General features: G+C 37.1%; 1 protein-coding gene across 2 annotated transcripts in view; it reads right to left on the bottom strand.

Annotated features, from left to right (window-relative positions):
• The window catches only part of GRID2 (glutamate ionotropic receptor delta type subunit 2), a 675,394-nt gene that overhangs the window by 214,572 nt on the left and 440,385 nt on the right, over window positions 1-20,437 (bottom strand). For both annotated transcript variants that reach the window (XM_041424490.1, XM_041424491.1), the window contains one exon: window positions 556-609. In XM_041424490.1, coding sequence (XP_041280424.1) covers window positions 556-609 — 54 coding nt within the window. The remainder of the gene's footprint in view (window positions 1-555; window positions 610-20,437) is intronic.

Below are 20,437 nucleotides of genomic sequence, written 5' to 3'. Positions count from 1 at the left end.
CTCAATTTAACTTACTGTTTTCCCTTTATGAATATTTACATATGACCTAATCCAGAAGCCTACCAAAGAGCCCCTCACTAATATAAACAGGTTTGGATATCAACCATAATGGAACATTTGAAGAACTCATAAAGGAAAGGGAAATATGGGATTATTATTATTATTATTTTGATTATTAAGAAAAAATCATTAAAATATAAACAAAAATGTGAGGACTCCACCACAAGAGATTACATATTTAAAAAGGCCTTAAAAATCCTGTGAAAACAGTCAGCTCAATTGTGAACTCTCGAGATATTTAGAAATAAAGGGGTTTTTTTTCAGTTTGTTTTCCATTTATTCATAGAGGAACTTCCATTTAAAACAGGCAAGAAAAAACAGCAAAATCCAAGAACCTGTCATTCTGCTTTTATTAAGAAACATCCACTCCCTCAGTGTGCTTGAACTTTGTCACAGCTACTGCTTCCTGCTGGCAAACTGAGAATCAGCATGGATATTGTCAGTAAGGCTGAAAACAGGATTCATGGTTCACAACAATGTTCACTTGACAGTTACCTCATTTATAATGATCCAGTGGCAGTCAAAAGCAACCAAATTAGTCTCCACGACCTGAAACAGAGAACAAACCAGCTATCAGTCAGCTTGTTTGTGAAAGTCAGAAAAAAAATTAAAATTAAATAGATGCTCTCTGCAAATGACAAAAACCAAAGCACATGCTCTCTAGAACTTTTGCTATTGAACTGAGGACAGAGAACCTTTAGCACCATTCTGTAGAAGCATTTGTGTTATCGTTTGACTTGCCAATTAAACTTGGAAATACATTTCATTGACAGCATCACAGGAAAGAATATGTTTCAGTTGACTGAGGAGAAAAATGAAAACATTTTTACTTTAGCACTGGGTGTTGAGAGGAAGCAACAGAGAGGAAGGCAGAAAATGAATGTCAAGTGACTTTTGTAAGATTTCTGTATTTCCTGCTTCTAGGGCCTTTCCAGCATACACCTACCCTGAAAGCCTCTGAATTAATGACAACCTAAACAAACCCAAATCAAAAAAACTATATCACAAATGCTAGAGTTCATAGAAGTGCAAAGAGCAGGACAGTAAGGGTTCTCCTGAGAAACAGAGCTGTCACAGGGATGATGAATTATAGCTTGTCTCAGGTTCCATGCACAGAAGGCCTCTCATCCTCCTCTCATACATCTTCTCCTTTCCTTTGCTGAAAATCTTTCCATGACCTGCCTTCATGCTGGACTGAACATGAGCTGCCTAACTCATCTTTCACTCAGTCCTTTCCCTCCTTGAATCCACTATACTTTTGTGGCAAGTCACTTTTGAATCCATTTCACAGTGCAAATGAAGAGGATAAAAATACACTTATTCTTTTTTCATTAGGTAGGAAAGAAATCATTGACAAAAGGGAGGCCAGAGAAAGCTGGACACCTTAATTTTTTTTTTTCTATATGAAATTAAATTAGGATTAACATGCAAATAGTTTTAAACACAGATTAATTCCATTTTATTTGTATAGTTACCATGCTCATCTTGATTCACAACTCAAAACTACTGGATACTTAACACTGTATTGAATAACCCCTTAAAAAAAAACACAAAGGAAAACAGAAAATCTTGGAAATGACAGTGTTTAAATGTTCAGTTAGATGGCTTGTGCTGGGCTCTTATTGCTTGGACCATTGGCTTTTAACGACAACCAACAGACATAGCACTTGCCAAGGATGGTGGCAATTTATACTGCACCATGTCCAAAGGAGAACAATTTAACTGGCCACAAATCTTAAGAGCATCAAAAATACTCACTGATAAACCTCATTATTAATTCAAAGGCTATTAGACGTGGGGTCACTGCTTGTTTGGCAGAATGCTAAGGCAAGATTGGAAATTCTGATTGGAGAGACTCAGGTGAGGGGAAAGCAAGAGCAGCAGTGTATGACAGATTCCTTATTTGAAACTCTCACAGCACTGACCAGAAATGAGGGGGATCAGCAGCCATAGCTGCTAATGGAAAACTTCAGTTTTCTGGAAAACTTCAATAGCATTAGCAGGAATCAGGGTCCTTAATTTATGTGGAGTTCAGTAGTTAAAATCAACATGATATTTTGGTGTGTTGCTTTGACATTTTCTTGCACTCTCCACTGCAGCTGTTCCCACAGCAAGTATAACAGAATAGGATAGAAAGGGAGTAACTGTGATAGGAGGCAGCACAACAGACTGAGCCAGGATGCTTGAACTGGAAGATGACTGTTCTGATCAGATTGCTCATAACAAACCAGTTGGAATACAAACTCACCCAGGAACTAAAAAAGGTCAAAAGAGGACAGAGTAGTAACAAAATTCTCAGTGGAGCATTTGCTCCTTACGTAAATTTCCAAAGCATACAAAGTTGATCCCATTTACAACATAAGCTGTCATTTAATTTTTCCACAAAACAGAACAAATCAAAGCCTTACTAAAGCAGGAACAATTCTGCTAGTCAATCTACATCCGGTTCTGCTGAAAGCAAGCAGAATTAAATTAAGAAAAAAAAGAAATAAAAGGCAGCACAGTCAGCATGCTTTCTGATTTCTTGTCAGGTTCCTAGCAACTTTGTCCTTCCTAACTTTTGGCTCTGGGATGTCCTTCCGGGAACGTCTGCCCGGCTGTAACTGCTCTGCTCAGGATGAGGTCTCCTAAGGTTCCTGTGGCTCCAAGGCACTCTGCCAGAGACACCCTCAAGTCAAGTCTCCCAGGGGTGGTAGGAAAATTACAATAACTGTGTTTCACAAAGGGCTCCTAAGCTTTTTTTCTGTTTTCAAATGGCAGTCAACCAAAAATTCAGATTTCAGGAATACACAAAATCAAAATTCTCATTTTCTTTTCACTTTTTATTATGTGTTGCAAGTGGGCCAGATAACTTCTCTGTGCCTGAAGCTTCAGCTGATCAGATTTTCATGTATCTCCCATTTTTGTTTCAGTTCATTTAGTTTCTTTATAAATATTTGCTTTGAAGTACCTACTTCGCTCAGATTCTCAGATTTCAATCAGAGAACATCTTTTCAACTGAATATGGTCCTAAGTGTCACTGGTTTTATTATGCAAAGCTCACAGACCACTTAAGCCAGTCACTGGTAGAGGCTGACTGGTCTCACAAGTCACTCACACTATTTCAAACAGCTCAGGGTACCTGTGACAGATTTATTCACAATTTTCAAATAACAAGATGAAATTAACCCATTTTTTAGTTACAGTTGAAACTCCTCAGCAGAAAGATCATGTTTCATCCATTTAAGTTTATGCATTCATGAATCTACTTAATACTAAAACCATTTTCAAAAAGCATACATCAAATTGAAACTTGCAGTGCACTCAGAGACACTCAAACTAACATATTCTAAGTTTAGATGGGCTGCAAATAGCTCCTAATTTAAAAATTCACTGTACCTTTCAGTCTGCTGGAAGCTGCTTTTTGGCATTTTCCTTATCCCGTCTACCCAAAGCTTTTTCTGGTACTGGCAGTTAAAAAGATGACTGATAATACCCGGAGAAAGTTTCTAGATTTTTAACACATATTTACATCTGAACTGGAACTCAGCATTAGGCTGAGATTTCAAGGCCTTATTTTCATCCCTGGGTCCTTCAAGCCTTATCTCTCACAAAAGAGCTGTTTGTTTCAGCACACCAAAATGCTGCATCTCAGTCTCTCCCTTCTTAACATCTCTTCTGCCAGCATGGCCTTTATTGCCCATTTAATTGACCTTAAAGTCGGCAGTGTACATTCTGACTGTGTCTGTAGGAATTGCAGGACACTATAATGTTATCATCATCATTAACAACCTTCCCATATTTTCCAATTTTTGTGCTCCTTATGTTTTTCAGTATAGATAAATGCACAGGCACATCCACTGCTTAACAAAAAATAAATAAATGCAATGCTATGCACACCTTCAGTTTTGATGCTTGAGGGAAAAAGTTGCTCAATCCTAAAGTTTTCTTCAAATTCTAAGAGTAATCATATGCATAACCTTACCATCAGAAGATTATCTCCATCAGCAGCTATTAAGCACTAGTCTGCAAGTAAAAGACTATAATAAATCAGTTTTAAAAACCCCCAAACTGTCTAAAGTCAGCAGTAACACAACCTAGATCCAATTATTCATCAGTCCAGCCGTCATTACTTGCACACAGCAGGTCTTTACAGCCACGACACAATGTTCCAGAATGCCCTTGTCTATCTACTGCGTTTGCTATTCTCCTTAATTTAAAAAGCCATTGCATTTTCACATAGAAGGGATGATAACAAATAAGAGTGAAGTGAAAAAAAACCAAAAAGAGCATGGCTAGATCTGCTTAAAATTGACCATAACCTAAAAAGCACAAACAGCAAGTTAAAGGCAGTTTTCTAGCAAGTTGCTATGCCTAATATGCTCAGAATTGTAAAACAAGTATTTTTTATCTGAGTGATCTTTTTCTGGTTGAAATTCATACCTGCATGCATAGCAAGTGAGCTGGCATGAACTTGTGCTCTGTGCCAGGGAAAAATGAATGTCGGGAATAATGCTTGCAAATGCATAAGGGCAGTAATGAAAAAGAAATCTGAAATCCTGTATTTTAGAAGCAATAAAACAACTTGATTGGGGCATGTAGGAGGTTGGGGTTTCAAGACCTCAAGCATTTGAATACAATGCAAGTTTCAGGTTCATCACCGGTTCTGCTGGCTCTGTGACAGGGAACAGTGCTGTTCCCTCCCAAAAGGTTAGGGACAGATTGGAAATTTCCATACAAGACAGAAGGCAGGTGAACCTATTGCTTATGCAGCTCACCTCTCAAGCTAAAGCTGAGAAAAACTGGAGTGTGCATTCATAATGAGGGATGAACACCAAAATTTTACACAGATATTAAATGGAGGAAAGTTGACACTTTCCAAAACAAAGAAAGCTATGTACCTATTTGACAAATTCTTATTTCACATGTCCTCTGGGAGAAATCATACAAGCTGTGGTTAATAAACATACAAAGCTATAGGTCAATGCAAAAACCTCCCTGAAGCTAAGCAGAGCTGCTAGCCCCGAGAGCATTAGGAGAAAATATCATATACCCCTACCCTGTTCTTACTGCTCCTTTAGGCATTCAAGCCACCTTTGGGGTTAGACATTTTAGTCTAACCCAAGACAGCTGCCTTTGAGCTTCTAAATATAAGTTGCTTTCTTAACTGCGACAAATGGAACTACCAGTAGCTAAAGATAGCGGGATATATTAATTCTGTATTGACTATTCTGCAGTTCAGACTGTATTTATTCACTAAAAGGGAAAATATTTGGAAGAATCCCCTACACTAAAAAAGCATGTTGTGCTTTGGAGGTGCCGTCTCTGCTATTCCGCTGAGTACCTCCACTTGTAAGCAGAACTCCAGGGAGAACTAGGGAGTCATGTTTAAGTTTAATTAACCCATTGCCCAGTGACCCCCTCCTGTCTCTCAGACAACTAAATCAGTGTCAGAGAACAAGCAGAGGACAGCCTATTAACCAACTTCTTCAGAAAACTACTTTTCTGAATTCAGCATTTTTTTATCTATAGACTGTCGGTATTCAATTATTTATAATGCCATATCACATAATTCTCCATTACTAAGATTCAAAGCAGCAATTTAGGCCAGTTCTAAAATAGACCTTATGAAATTGTGGAAAAGCTGAAAAAGAAAATAACTCTCTACTCACTCAGCCCCTCCTCAGACACAGAGAGTTCACACTTGAGTATATGAAGACACTGCCATAAGTTGTATAAATCCTTGCAAAGGATTTATTAGATACAGCCTATCAAGTATGCAGTGCAATTCATGCACAGTCACAGAAATCCACAGCAACAGATAAAAAAGATCATTCTTAACATCTTTGTAACTTCAGAAATATGTTCATGTCAAGCTCCAGCAGTTCTCCTAACACCCTATTAAAATAAATCAAACTCATGCTTCATGAGGAAGGTGTTCCACTTAGTGAAACACGGATGCTATTGAACTGATGAGCACAAACATAGATGAAACAGAAACTAATTTTCTTTTTCTAAAGAATTCAACTACACACTGAGGGAGATTTAGCAGAGAGCACAAAACGCTGCCAAGATGACAAGTGATGAGCAAGGACAAATCATCTGTCATTGGCAGCAACTCCAGAACTTCTGAATCTTTGGAAGAGCTTGACAATTTGTCATAACTATTTCTATTGTTCACACTCAGACCTTTAAATGGCCTAAATGCAAGACAATCTAAAGCAAGTAAAGCAGCTGCAGTGCCAACATGCAAGCTTTTTCCATGTGCAGTAGTAAGGAAGAAAGAAAAAAGGCTTTTCGTCAAAAAACCCCAAGTCATTTAATGAAAAATTGCATAAAAAATTATCTACATCACTTCTTTCTTATAGATATGGGCCCACAAGTGTGGGCAAAAACTGCAAGATAAAGATCATAAAGGAAAACTATTCCTTTTATTTAATGGAAAATTACATCAAAAACTATCTACATCACTTCTTTCCTATTGATATGGGCTCACAAGTGTGGGCAAAAACTGCAAGATACAGATCCTAGACTTCCAAAGGAAATACAGGAAAACCATTCTGGATTTTCAAAATTTAGCCCCAGACATATGCAACTAGTCAGACAAGGTTGCAAACACCCAAGAAAGCAGTGATGCTGCATGTAAGGAAAGATCCTTACAGGAGCAGGCCATCTCAGGTATCTCCTGTTTGAAACACAGAGGAGAGCTTCCAGCTTCTGGTTTACCTGTGCTGCAGCTGGGACTGCTCTTGTGACAAGGCACCCAGAGGCCATGGTTCCTTTCTCAAAATCCTGAAGGAAACTGTCTCGAACTAGAGCTTGCCTTCCTGTTAACCTTCTGCTCCACCAGGAGCTGCAGTACTGACTGCGCAACTTTCTGCTGGACCACCACAGAGCAAACCACACTTTCCATTTGATTTTTTTCACAAAAGCCAACAGGATGGCATTGCATAGTCCACAGTTCTGGGAATGGCTGACATTGGAATAATTTAGAAAGTGATTTAGAAAGTTGCCCAAGAGCTGAGCTGGGATACCAACTTCCTGTTAACCTTTCCCAAATATTGTCTAACTACAATATGTCCAAACCAATATAAGGTTTTACAAACTGGACTGCATTCTTCCAACTGGAAGACTGCAAAAATGCTTTCATCCAATACCTCTAGATTTGCTGTCCTTGTCTTTTCATGGACCAGCCTCTTGGAGCCACCACTGCTGCTTTACAGGTGAACATGCCTTAACCTAATTTTCTCCCCCAGAGGCATAGAAATTTGCAGATTGCTAAGATGTGATAAAAACTGGATTTCCAATACACACATGTGAGACAGGAAGCCACTCCAATTCAACGCTGCTCCCTCTCCCTCTCCAAGAGAATGACAACCAAATAAAAACCAACAACCAATCAAACAGAAGAAGTCAGAGGCCATTTTTTAACATGACATTTGACTAAAGATTTTAGCTTTGGACTAGTGTGAGCATTCAGCGCTGTCTCTGATAGCACAGATGTCTCCCCAAGGACTGGTATGTAAAGCAAAATATGAAAGTTAAAGACTAATAAATATCAAAGAAAGGTAAGTGAGAAACTGAAGACTACCTTAACTGATCTGAAGTTTAGAAAGGTAAAAGCGTGGAATTGTACTATTTAGTATATTGTACTAGGTTAAACACCCACAGGACTAGTTCATGGAGATCCTCAGGTAGGTTTGTGCTTATTTTCACTTTTCTTCCTTCTAGCTCCTAGTTCATCAAACCACCACCATTTTATCAGGCTGTTTGCTCCATTCCTCCTTCTGGTGCCATAGCAAGTTCTTTCTGTCCTTCCACTCTTAGCCTTTGAGCTTTTCAGTAGGGAGATCAGTTGTTGATTTATAAAGCTCATTGTTACGCACCAGAAACTAAAGCTTATAAAAATCTCTCTTCACCAAAGACAATATTTTTGTAATCTAATTTTAATTTCTGCCCATTTCTGCTCTTGAGAGACAAAAAAAAAAACCAAAAAAACCCAAAAAAAAAAAACCAAAAAAAAAAAAAAAAAAAAACCAAAAAAAAAACCCCACAAAAAAAAAAAAAAAAAAAAAAAACAAAAAAAAAAAACCCCCAAAAAAACAACCAACCAACCAAACAAACAAAAAAACACAAAAAACAAACCACACATGGCTATACTTATTTTTGTTCTTCTGGACAACCTTTTTCAGGGATTCCTTTCCCTGACATTCCTTCTAAGAAAAAGCAAGCAAACAAACACCAAAAATAAAAAACCCAAAAAAAAAAAAAAAAAAAAAAAACAAAAAAAAACCACCAACCACTGGATGAAACCTGACAGAGGCATTTACCAATGATTAGAAAGCAAGCTTCTATAGCATTTGGAAGAGGCAGGTGGAAATTGTCTTCGAATCTCCTCCTAAGGATGGGTGATACAGCTGACATGGCTTCATTTGCTTGTCTCAAGAAAATGCACTTATTTTAAAAATAAATAGTTGAAGCACTTGATCAGTTTTCCACTTTTTCAGATTTACTTCAAAAGATGACACTTTCAAACTAAAAGTATTGGGTTACTCCACTGAATAATTAGTTTTATATTGACTTGGCTTGCCATCATAACTATATCTGAAATGAGTCAAGCTTCAGGGAACACTTTGTATCTTCTGTCCTAAGATTTGAAGAGATGGAGGCTGTTAAAGTACCAAAATCATCCCCATGCTAAAGAAAACAGTTAAATATTCAATAAAAGTAAATAAAGACAGCATTAATACTTCAGTGAGTTTGACCACAGGCTTGTACTGAGAACACAAAATAAAAACACATTCTGTCTAGTAGAAATGGCCTTTTTAAAATGATTCATTTCCTTAATCACTGAGAAAAGCTAATAATGTATATTTTATAGGTGTCTAAACCCATGCATCTTCCTGAAGTCAGCCTGCAGACGGTAGGTTTAAAATAAAATAACTATAAGCAATTTACGTATCTTTCACTTGAAGGATTATTTTATTCTTAGTTAGTTTTCTTACTTCCAAATTCATGCTTTGATTTATATTCCTATTATTCTTCTGAAAAGTGTTTATAATATCTACTCTGGGGAAAAAAAAAAACAACCCAAAACCAAAACAATCGACCACATTTTTTTTTCACAAGTTCTGTAACTACTTGGCTTTAACTCAGACCTATGAGCACATTCTCCTACCTGGACTGCAAGACAGTTGCAAGAAAGGAGAATAATGGTGTTCTTAATGAACAAAAATGTACATTCCACCTGGAAACTATTTATTTCAAAGTAAAAACGTTACTCAAATTATCATGGAAATAGAGAAATTCAGATTCATTACTGTGGAGTGGTTGCCTGTACTTGCCTTTCTTTTTATGAACTAGATTTTGATTATAGTGATAATGTTAAATTGACCCCTGAAGATCTCTTGTTCTTTATCTTTTATTTTATTTTTTTTTTTTTAAGCTGCATTCTATTTGGAAATTGAAGCAGAAAACTTGAGTATTTGGCTTGGACAGGGGCTTTGAATCAAAGTGGTTGTCATCGCCTTTGAAGTTGAAGAATCAAACATAAGAAGACTGAATCTACACTAGAGTATCAAAATTTCCTCATCATTATGGATTAAGAGCTGGAGCCAGAGACTTCTCCCAGCTGTGGGGTTTGTTTTAAACACCTCACCATCTCCTACATGCAGACACTCAGGAGCTACCTGAGTGAACTCATTCAAGACTGAAGGCTGTTGACAAGTCCTCTAAAAGATGGAAAATAATTGCCTTGCTAATTTTGATGCTTTTGCAACTGCCTTCTCCAAGGGCACAATCTCTCCACAACAGTGAAAGTCAGGGATTAATGAAGCTTTGCCACAGATTTACAGTTACTCTATCTGCAAATATAAATTATTTTTCTAAGCAGAATAAAAAGTTCAGTTCTTAATTTTAACCTCTTGCAGACTTTAGATGCAGCATCTGATTTATTCCAAGCCTTATTAATATGAAGAAAGCTTTCAAACTGTTAATGTGACATGAGAAGTTCAGACAAACAGTCATTAATTCAATGCTTTAATTTGCAGAGAAAAAAGGAATGCCAGTTTGACAGTGGACTTTTCTTAAGGCTGCCCTAGTATCGTGTCTGCTAGTTAAGAGAGCTTTGGAGGCTACAAAAAGAATACAGATGATAAAATGGTGTCTGCCATAATTTCAATGCATGCTCCTTTGTTAGCTCATATAAAAATATGCAATTTCCTATTTACTTCCTCTTTAAATATACACCTATTGTTTCTAATTGAGCATCATGATTAACCAAAGTTACTACTTTAGTAAGGCAGTGAACAGCTAAGACTGAAGAAAAATACACTTGTGAGGCACAAGATTCCTTCCCAGTGTGCATTACTATGGATTGACTGCACTCAGCAAAAGGAAGTTTGCTTATTAAATATTATTAAATAAAACTTGTAAAGGTTGTATTTTAAATAACCTTTCCCTTCTCATCCATACTCGATTTTATACCTCAGTACTTCTATAGATTGTAGTACAGTTACACCAGTATAAATTAAAAGAATATCTAATTAGGATGGAAATCGATGTCAGAAAGAGGCTGAAGAATATGGGCTTTGAGGAAGAACTTGAAGTACTGAAGTGGAGAACAGCAGTAGCAGAACAGGGTGCCTGATTCAGAGGGCTATTTGGTAATATGAACAAACACTTTTAGAGTTCTATTGCTTAAAAGCAAGCAAACAGAAAAACTAAGGGCATAACAGTTTTCGTAAGACCAGCCATTTCCCATAAGAAAGCTTCCTGTCCACAAGGTACCAGCAATCCAAATTACTAAAATATGTATTGAAGTTAATCTACTCAATTTGGCCCATTCTCATTGATTGTTTTTTAATATTAAGTGTGAGTGCCATTGTTTTTAAAGTTTAAAAACTATTAAAAAACTAGATAGAATTTATGTCTTCAAACTGAAAACAGAAGGCTTAGTTCACCTTTACCTCTTTTTTTTTTTTCCCAAGAATAACAAAGGAATATTTTAGAGCCCGACCCTCTGAATTGCTCAGTATCTGTAAGTTACTCAGATTTTCCTCAAGAGGGGCTGCAGGATGCTGAGTGCCTTTGAAAACATGCCCATTCCATTCAGGATTTTAAATATAAGTTGAGCGCCTTGAAAATCCAGCCCTGATTATGCTGGCAGCGTGTTGTTTATTTTATTAGTGATACGAAAATGTGGTTTCAACTCCTTTTGCATCTGTTAGTAAACTCAAGATTTAGTCTGACTGCCTATCAGGGAAAATGTTTAACTTCATACACCACAGAATATAACAGTGCTGCTCTTTTTTCCTCTTTGCTGTCTGCCTTAAAAGCAATTTTTGCCAAGCATCAGACTGGCATTACTGAAACAGAAAGTATTTCATTTTGCTATCACAGACATTATTAACAAAGGTCACCGTTCAAGTGACAAAATATCGCTAAAGCCATCAGCTCTTTTTGCTCTTCAGCTTCGTGGTGGTGCCTCTCCTGTCATTTCACATATCTGTAGAGAGCAACAGTGGCAGAGGTTCAAGTGAGATAGCCCCCATTTCTGACTTGCACATAAACTTAGCATTCAGCTCCTCTCCAAGCACACTGGCTGAAAGCATTTTTTTCTTGTAACAGGAGTTCAAGAATCAGGAGCATTTTAATGGAGTTCTAACTGGCTGCAGGCTTGAAGCTCCCTATGAAAAACATCCTCTCAAAAACACGTGAGCAAAGACAAAATCAGTTCTAATCATATTGAAAACATACTGGTCACCAAATTGTAAAGCCCAGTGGCCATTTTTGCTTCTGTGCTTCACAAGAGATGAACAAAATAGATCACTCTTACTAAAGGTCCAAAGGCAATGTGGGCCCAGAAGGTCTGCACAAGGACCCACTAAGTCTAATAAAGGGCATGGATCAAAACAGCAGCCTTTTCTTTTTCTCATAAGGGCTCTAAATTTTCCTAAAAAAAAGTACTTCTATATTTTGGGAAATTCAGCTATTGCTTCTGAGAGTAGTTCAGCCAGTCAACTACACAAACCCAGACCATAATTTAAAGATTTTTATAAGCCGTGTGTGTCCTAACTACAACCATGCAACACAGTTCAGATTCATCTTCCTGAAAAAAACCTTCTGGCCATATATCTGTTTGCAGACTTTCAATGTGAAATCCTTCATATGTGTCACTGAAGGTTATTAAAAACTGATGTTCAAGGTGAATACAAAGCACTGTCTGTATTATCACAATTCTCTAGCAGCTAATGGTTAAGCTAACAGTAATATAACAACTCACCAGAAACTGATACAGGCTAAAATATATTCCAGCTCTATAAAGAGAGAAAATCCATGTTTTCATCATTGTTTGATGCTGGTTTAAAAGCTGGTTTCACACAGTAACTGCATCTGGATCCAAAGAGTCCAAGCAATACCTATCCCACAGACACTGGAGATACAAACATACCAAAATGACAGGCTCAAGAACACCTGAAACACAACCGCAGTTGGGACATTGGATCATCTCTAAAATGGGACAGATCCTAACAGATTGAAAAAAACTTTATCAGTGAAACAATAGCACAAGAAGCCAATATGTGTTCTATTATAGAAAGAGATAAAACTTTCTAGCCATCAAGTATGGTTATTCTAAAACACTTCTCATTTGTTATCAGAAAGAAAACACAGGGGAATTACAGGAGAGGCAAACGTTGCAATCATAAAACCCCAGAAAACTAGAAGTATTTAACATGCACAGTGTACAGTGTAATTTGAGTCACTCTGTACAATTTAATAATTTATAGGGATTAAGTTGCTAAGAATTGTTTCTCAAATTTTCATTGTGGAACAGTTGCCCATTTCTTTTGGCTTTCTGAACTAAGAGGCTTAAATTAGATCCTTGCTATCACTTTTTAAAAATAAGTTGGAAAGCTTTGATGGAGAAAAGTAAAAAGACTGGAAGAACTTTAAGAGGATTTGCACATTCCAGAGAAGAAAAACAGAATTCACTTTGTTAAAAATACAATTAGTTCTGCATTTTAACAAAGCAGAAAGCAACTATATCCTTAGCAAAATGAGCTATATAGAAAAATAAAGGCCTTTTGAACTTTTATAAAAAGTACTGAAGACCATTCTATTTAAGTCCATATTACAACTTTATTTTTTTTAATGGAAAACAAGCCAAACCTATAATAGTAATTGCCTTGTTTTGTTTTTTTAGAGTTGATAAATAAACAGCCATAACTTAACTCATGGTAACAATTTCTCTAAAGTGATTATTCAGCTGATGAAATTACTTATGTGAGGAAAATAAGTCATATGTATAAGAGATTACTGGCACAGGTACCTCGATGTAAATTATGAAAGACACATTACAGAGTGCAATAAATTTTCTAGCAACACATTCCTTTTTCCCACAGGTACTGTCAAACAGCTTTTTACCTTTAAGCAATGCATTTTTGTAGCATTCTTTCAATCATCCTTTTGACTAACCTGAACCAGAACAGTGACATATCTCTCCTATTCTGACTATTAATATTATGGGCACATGGTCTTTGCCTTTTGACGGTGATAGAAGCAAACTGACAGAACCAATATCCAGACAATCCTTAAAGTGATACATGAGCTTTACACAAGGATGATCAACAAGATAAAGCACTATTCTCTCCAGACTGATTGATAGGAAAAACAAGTTGGTTGTATTTTCAGCTGGAAGCAAGTACATCAGAAGTCCTCTGTGGGCCCCCATGTGTACCAAGTACAAAGCTTATCCAGACAGAAGAATAAAAATAAATAAAAAGGAAGAAAGGCAAATAGAATAAGGGTTATAGCAATATAGGTAATTTTTTGCTCTATTACGCAGCAAGTAGTAGAGATACACATCTGTCAAGAAAACCTAAGTAAAATTCTGAATGTGTGAATGGAATTATGGCCCATCTGAAGTCCATTAAATCCCAGTTTACCTGAGACAGACAGGCTGGCACAGCTCAGTAGAGCTGTGTCAAATGTCAGGTGACTTCCTGAGCCATTTCCAAAGCTAATCGGGGACAGGAATGAGCAAAGCTTTTCCCACATAGCCCAGCCAGGAACCTCACACCTGTGAGCAAGAAGGGAACCTGATTGCTGCAGAGTGCAGTGCAATTAAACACAACTGCTTAGACACTGCTAGATACCTGAACCTGACTGCATTTCCACAGCTGCCTTTAGGACCACGCTGCCCTCCCTCTGTGCCTCATATATGGCACTGTCTCTTCTGGGGATGGGTGCTTATGTCTTTGTCAGTCCCAGATCTTCTCGGGATCTCCTCTGGTCTGGTCGGGAAGATCCCGAGGTGTGTCTCTGTTAAAAGTCTCTTTTCCCCAACCCAGCAGCCGAAGAAGGAGTCAAGAAGTCTTTGGTTCACGTTCTCAAGGTTGTTTATTATTTCTTTATCTAAAACATTTTCTGTCTGTCCTGCCAAGGTCTGTTCTGCAGATCAGTCTGAGGCATACTCTCCACCTCTTGGGTTGGTGCTATCTTTTATACTAAAAACTACGTTTACAGTTATGTTCCAATACCTATCACCTATGTTAGACAGTGACTTTCTACTCTAAACCAATCTGTGAATGCCAACATCATCCTGAGCATTGATGCCAGGGAGAAGAAAGAAGGACAGGGCGCGGCCAAATCCCTCCATCTTGGAACCCCTGACCCCCATGTACAGAATTCCAAACCCCCCTGTACAGTGCTCCAAAATTTTTCCCTCTACCCTGTCATTGCTACTTAAACTTTTGTGACCTGTAATTCTTCATACAAAGTTGGTTATTTGCTCCATGAGTTGAGATCAAATTTCCAGGTGTCTTTGGCTTCCTGCCAGGGTCTCTGAGCCCCTGCCAGGGCTTTCAGACATCCAGGGCATCCAGAGATATGTCCTGGGTTCCGACAAGATCTCTGCCTGGAGTCACCACTTTTTGTCATCTGCCAATGATTTGTTTGATCTCCATCCTCAAAGCACCATCAGGATGAGGAAAAAACATTTCAGAGGCAGAGCAGAAAAGCACCAGCAGAGCCCTTGGTGGATATTTAAGTGATTTTCCTGAGTGCTTTTCCTCTCCTATGTTTCTTTCTATCTTGCTGGTTGCTGGCCCCTTCCCGAGTAAGAGACCATCTGGCTGTCACAGCAAGAGTAGTTAGGGATGTTGTGATGCATTTTATCCCACTTCTTGCCACTTAGGTAGGCAGTGCCTTAGCACCACATCTTTTCATGGCACTTTTTCTCATGTGCACACTAAGAATTTTGTCTCAAGGAGTTAAGCAAATTATTTAAAAAATGTAAAAAAGGTAAAAAATCCAAAGTAAAATCTCATCTGTAATCAACAAGAAATTCAGAGAAGGGAAAGGAAGGGACTTCTATAGTTTTAGGTTAATATTCATGAGAGACAGATATGAATTAAAGCTCAGTGTGAGAGACAAGAGCTCTAAGGAATCATGAGAAATTGACGTTCATTTTCTGCACTGGCATTCTACAAACATATTAAAAACCTTCATTACTGCCGTGTCTGATGCTTGCAACACAGGCTACAAATACAGCTATCTGAAAACTAAACAAAACTAGCTTATTTTCCTCTTGGCCCACAACACAGAGATTGTGTATACATATATGCATGCACCACAAATGTATTCCTATTTGTTTCATCTACCATATCTTATCCTATATGCTGTCAGTTTTTTCTAAGAGATCAGGAATCTATCTCTGTACATGTGAAAATGTCCTCTGTGTGAGATATATTTCCAAACCAGGCATTTTACAGGATCCTGCAAAAGTGAAAATTTTCTTGGTCAACATCATAGAAAATTCATTCTACTGAAGAAGGTTCTCACTTTGATCCATGACCTTCTGCACACGATATCCTGTCTCCAAAATGGAAGAGATGCCATCAAAATTGCTTAATGTGTATCTATTTCACTCTCCCCTGGGCAAAAGAAGATAAAAGCAGAGCAATACCATGGTGCTGTCAGAATAGGAATCTTCCTGGATGTATGTTACAGTATCTAATAGATGGCACTTTTTTTTAGCATTTATGGCAATAAAAGACATTTTTAGCACTGTAGTTCTGCACCTGTATGACTTCTAACAATGGCATCCTGGCACAGGACTGAGCAACAACTGAACCAAATGGGGTACCTTCTCCAGCAAGAAGTTATCACTCCTTTTATGATTATACTTGAACATTTTAAAGAAATTACTATAATTTTCCCTTCATTTTGAGAAAAAAAAAATGCAACAAAAACCTTGGAATTAAATACATAATACAGTATCTCCCAACCCCAAAATGAAGATTGATCTGAGAATAGCTAGGATTAGAAGTGCCATGACAAGGACTACTGCTCTGGTTCAGTGTGAGGAGGGACATATGGAAAAGAAAGGAAGCTCACAGTCCCTCACCAAAAGAAATTAAAATAATTTTTGTCATCTTGGAATATTTTATGTTCTAAGCACAAAACCTCTTTTTGGAGGAAGCAGGCTTTTCATTATGCTCCATTTGCAGTATTCCCTCAGACACACACCAAGGCTCCCCACAGCTGTGTTTCACTTGTTCAAAGGGCATTTAAAGCATAAATTCTTTTGGCATCACCTAGTTGAAAAAACCTAAGCTTTCTTTTGGAGGTCTCAGCTTTGTTTTTGTGGGTGTGTGCTTCTTGTTTTTGGCAACAGCATACATATTCAGGCAGATGAAGGCACTGAAAAGGCAAATCAGACCTGTGAGCTGAAGTACCTACATGTAAAAATATTGTGATCACATTTTTTAATGCTCTTCATCTGGTCCTAGGGAAAAGTGGTAAACACAGGAACATGTCAACACCAGAAATGGTAAGAGGAAGGAGGTTGGATGGCTCCTTGCCAGGAGCAGGTAATATTGAAAGGGACAATTATGAAATGTGTTACAACACTTACATGAAATCCAATGTAACAGGAAATTTAAAAAATAATTTTGAATGCAGTTTTTTTCCCTCAATGGGCTTCTGGTCCTAGATTCAGTCCAACACTTGTGCAGCTGAGCTGGTTGGGTGCATGTGAGCGCTTAAGCAACATTCAAACCTTATAAACAGTGACTGAACGCTGTCTGGGGCCTGCTTACATCAGGGCAACTTCTGTCCTTAGAAAGCACCTACAAAAGCACTAAATCAGATAATAAAGTGACCAATTTGATGCAACTGTAACACCTTTCCTTCACTTTAATCTGAAAAGCTTCCTTTATAATCTCAAGCACATTAATTAGCTCTTATTATGCTATCTCTGCTGTACCAGCATGCAGGAAACCTGAAGAAAGCCAAAAGAAAAAGGACAAGGAGAAAAATGACCACAGAGTCACCAAGCTGTCTTTGGATTAAAAGGACACACTAATGAAGCCAAGAGCTGTTCTACATAAGCACTATTGAAAGACAATTTTTCAGCATCTGTAGCAAGTGCCACTAACTAGAGATATGAAATAATATATAAAAAAATTTACCTGCTTTTAGAAATGTGATCTATAAATAAAGCAAAAAGGGCATCTTCCTAAAGGGAAGGAAATGACAGGAAAATTCTGTGGATATTGAATTGCAGAGCAGTGAGACTTAGACAACAAAAACCCTCAGAAAAGAAGAATTTGCTGTTTACATCTACTTGGTTTGTGTTTCAATTCCATTAAAGGACACAAATCTTTTAATTCAGCACCTTCTTTTTCAAACCTCTGCCGCCTTCTTTGCTCAAAATGATTATATAAATACAATAGAAAAATGACTATAGTAAATTGGTCCCAAAATACATCCCATATAAATATGATATTACAAAGCTTTTATTTATACTAAAAAAAAAAAAAAGTTGTTTCCATGACAGCACAAAAAAACCTAGAGAAAGGAGTTTATGTGCATTATTTATGTCAGTGACCAAAACATAGAAGTGAAGGATCTATGTTGGTTAGTGAGATAATGAAGCCAATATAAACTGACTTAGTTTTCGTCCTTAAATAATTTGAAAAACTGCAGTGTGATGTTCATTTAATCATTACCAGAGTACTATGCTGTAAAATAGGTCCAATAAATGAATGTTTTCCTATCTGAGCTTCTGATCCCCTAAAGAAGAGCTGAGTTAGCAGCCCTTTGCCAATTTATACTTATTGGTCTTTGACACCTAGGTTTTGATACATGTTGTTAAAATGAGTTAAGATTTTATTTTTTTACTTAATATTTTTGAAAGCACATACAAGAAAATACTTCCCTTAAAGCTCCATTTACTTCCTCAATCCTAAAGCTAGAAACAAGCTTTTATCTGCACCCTCGGGACCTCTGGCCCAGCTTCCTGCAGGGAATGCTGTTTTCAGCCACTTGCCAGTGCTCTCACTTAATTTCCAGAATAATGGGATGATTTTATGGATTTATCTGAGCAGAAGCACAACTTTCATGGGAATGAAGCAACAGTGTCTCTGAAATAATGATGTAGAGATACTTAAAGAGACTTTTTCCGGTAATCTTATAAAACATAGTTTCAGTGTGATGGTCTCTTTTCTACCCTTGCTTTGGTGACAGTAGCATTTTCAAATTATAAGAAACACACTTCCTTGTGTTAGTGTGTCTTTTCTTCCTAGATGAATATTAATACAAATGACTAAGGACAGAGGGGACTACCAGGAATTAATTTCTTGAAGTGTCTCTAGCTCTGTAATTAAAGCAGGTAAAGCAAGTAACAAATAGTGACAGAGAGAAGTGAGATTCTACTGAGCTTATTTTAAATAAATAAATAAATAAACAGGCATACACATCCCCACATGACCCTGTCTCAATTTGTTAGGTTTTTTGCTTTTTCACAGTTTATCCAGTTTCATGTAGAAGGTACCAAATTCCAATGCACAGAGACACATGCCTCCTTCACCTTTCCATAAAAACATTGTGAAAATCATAAACACTTATGTAAATATATAAAAATATGTGTATATGCAAATCAGATCACCTGTAAGAGCTACACTGAAAAAGGCAGCTTTCTCACAGTGACCAAAATTAGCCTGAATTTAAGACCCCAGATCGAATTTGATATTCCCTGTGAACCGCTTCTCAATAAGGGCTGAAGCTGGATGTGAACTTGGAATTCAACAAGCAAAGTCTCTGACTCATGGGTTGTGGGAAGTCCCGCATCAGAGCCCAGAACAGTATCAACACTCCAGTTCAAATCTTACAAAATAAATCAAGATTACACCTTCTTCTTCTGAGAATGTTAATTACTGATGGAACATGGCTTGGGATACACAAGGAGAGGAGAGGTTTGGGCAGAAGATGCTTTAAGAACTGATTTAGTTGAAGTTATTCCATCTTTCCTGTTCAATCAGTTCCTTGCTAAATAAAGTCCTTGGGGTGAAACATTTACAGTTAATTATGGAACTGGTATAATCTGTCTTGCTTTCAAATTAACAATTTATCACAGTGACAAATTAATTCCCCCCCTTTTCTTTTTTTCCCCAGCATATTAGCACATCAACCACAGCGGCTAGCCTCATTTCACTCCCATTATTAAGACAGTTTTTCCTTTTAATTTATACAAAGCACGAAATTTTATAACCAAATCTAAAACTCAGCTATGAAGAACTTACTGAGGAAATTTTATATTTCAAGTACAAAATGAGCTATAGATGGAAATGTAACCAAGACTAAGCCACTGTACATAGTCCTGGTGATGAAATCATTAACTTTTTTGGATAATAGGGGTTTTTCGTTTACTTCTTTCTCAGTTACTACTTTCATACAGCATTAATGAATTCAATAAACAGGTAATCAGCAGTTATTCTAATAAATTCTGTTTATTATTATTCTAATAATTCTGTTTCTTTATGATTCTTTTCTACAACTCATTCCCTTTAAAATCTGTAATGTTCATTATTCATGAAAAAAATAAAATAATTAGAGCAAAAATATCAGGCTACAGAGAAGTACCTAAGATAGCCCAACTAAATATTACTGAACATATTAATGATATTTGCTGCCACAAGCACACGAATATTTTTTTAGAACCTGTTCATAGAAAATATGTACAACAGTCCTGCAAAACTATGTTTGAGAAAGTGTTTTGTTTTACAAATCAAAGTATTATGTTTCTAGGTAATAAAGAGAAGCTGACCTTTTCCCAGGATAAGTCATAACTATTTAATTTTAATTTTATATCTGTATGATTGTGAAGAAAACTCTTCAGCTACAGGGAAAAAAAAGCAACCTTTGCCCCCTCAGCTACCCTAAACAAAATGAAATATGAAGACACAGAGAAGAGGAAACAAAGCAACAATTGATAGGAAAGCAAGATATGAGACGTTGACCAACTACAAAGGAGGAGAATCAGCTTCCACTTTTATTATCTACTCCCATGCAATGTTTGTCAATACACAACAAAATTGTTAGGCAGTCCACAGTG

The sequence above is a fragment of the Onychostruthus taczanowskii genome, unplaced genomic scaffold (genome assembly GCF_017590055.1).
Source record: "Onychostruthus taczanowskii isolate IOZ18803 unplaced genomic scaffold, ASM1759005v1 scaffold82, whole genome shotgun sequence".
Lineage (NCBI taxonomy): Eukaryota > Metazoa > Chordata > Aves > Passeriformes > Passeridae > Onychostruthus > Onychostruthus taczanowskii.
This window is presented reverse-complemented; position numbering and strand designations above follow the sequence as displayed.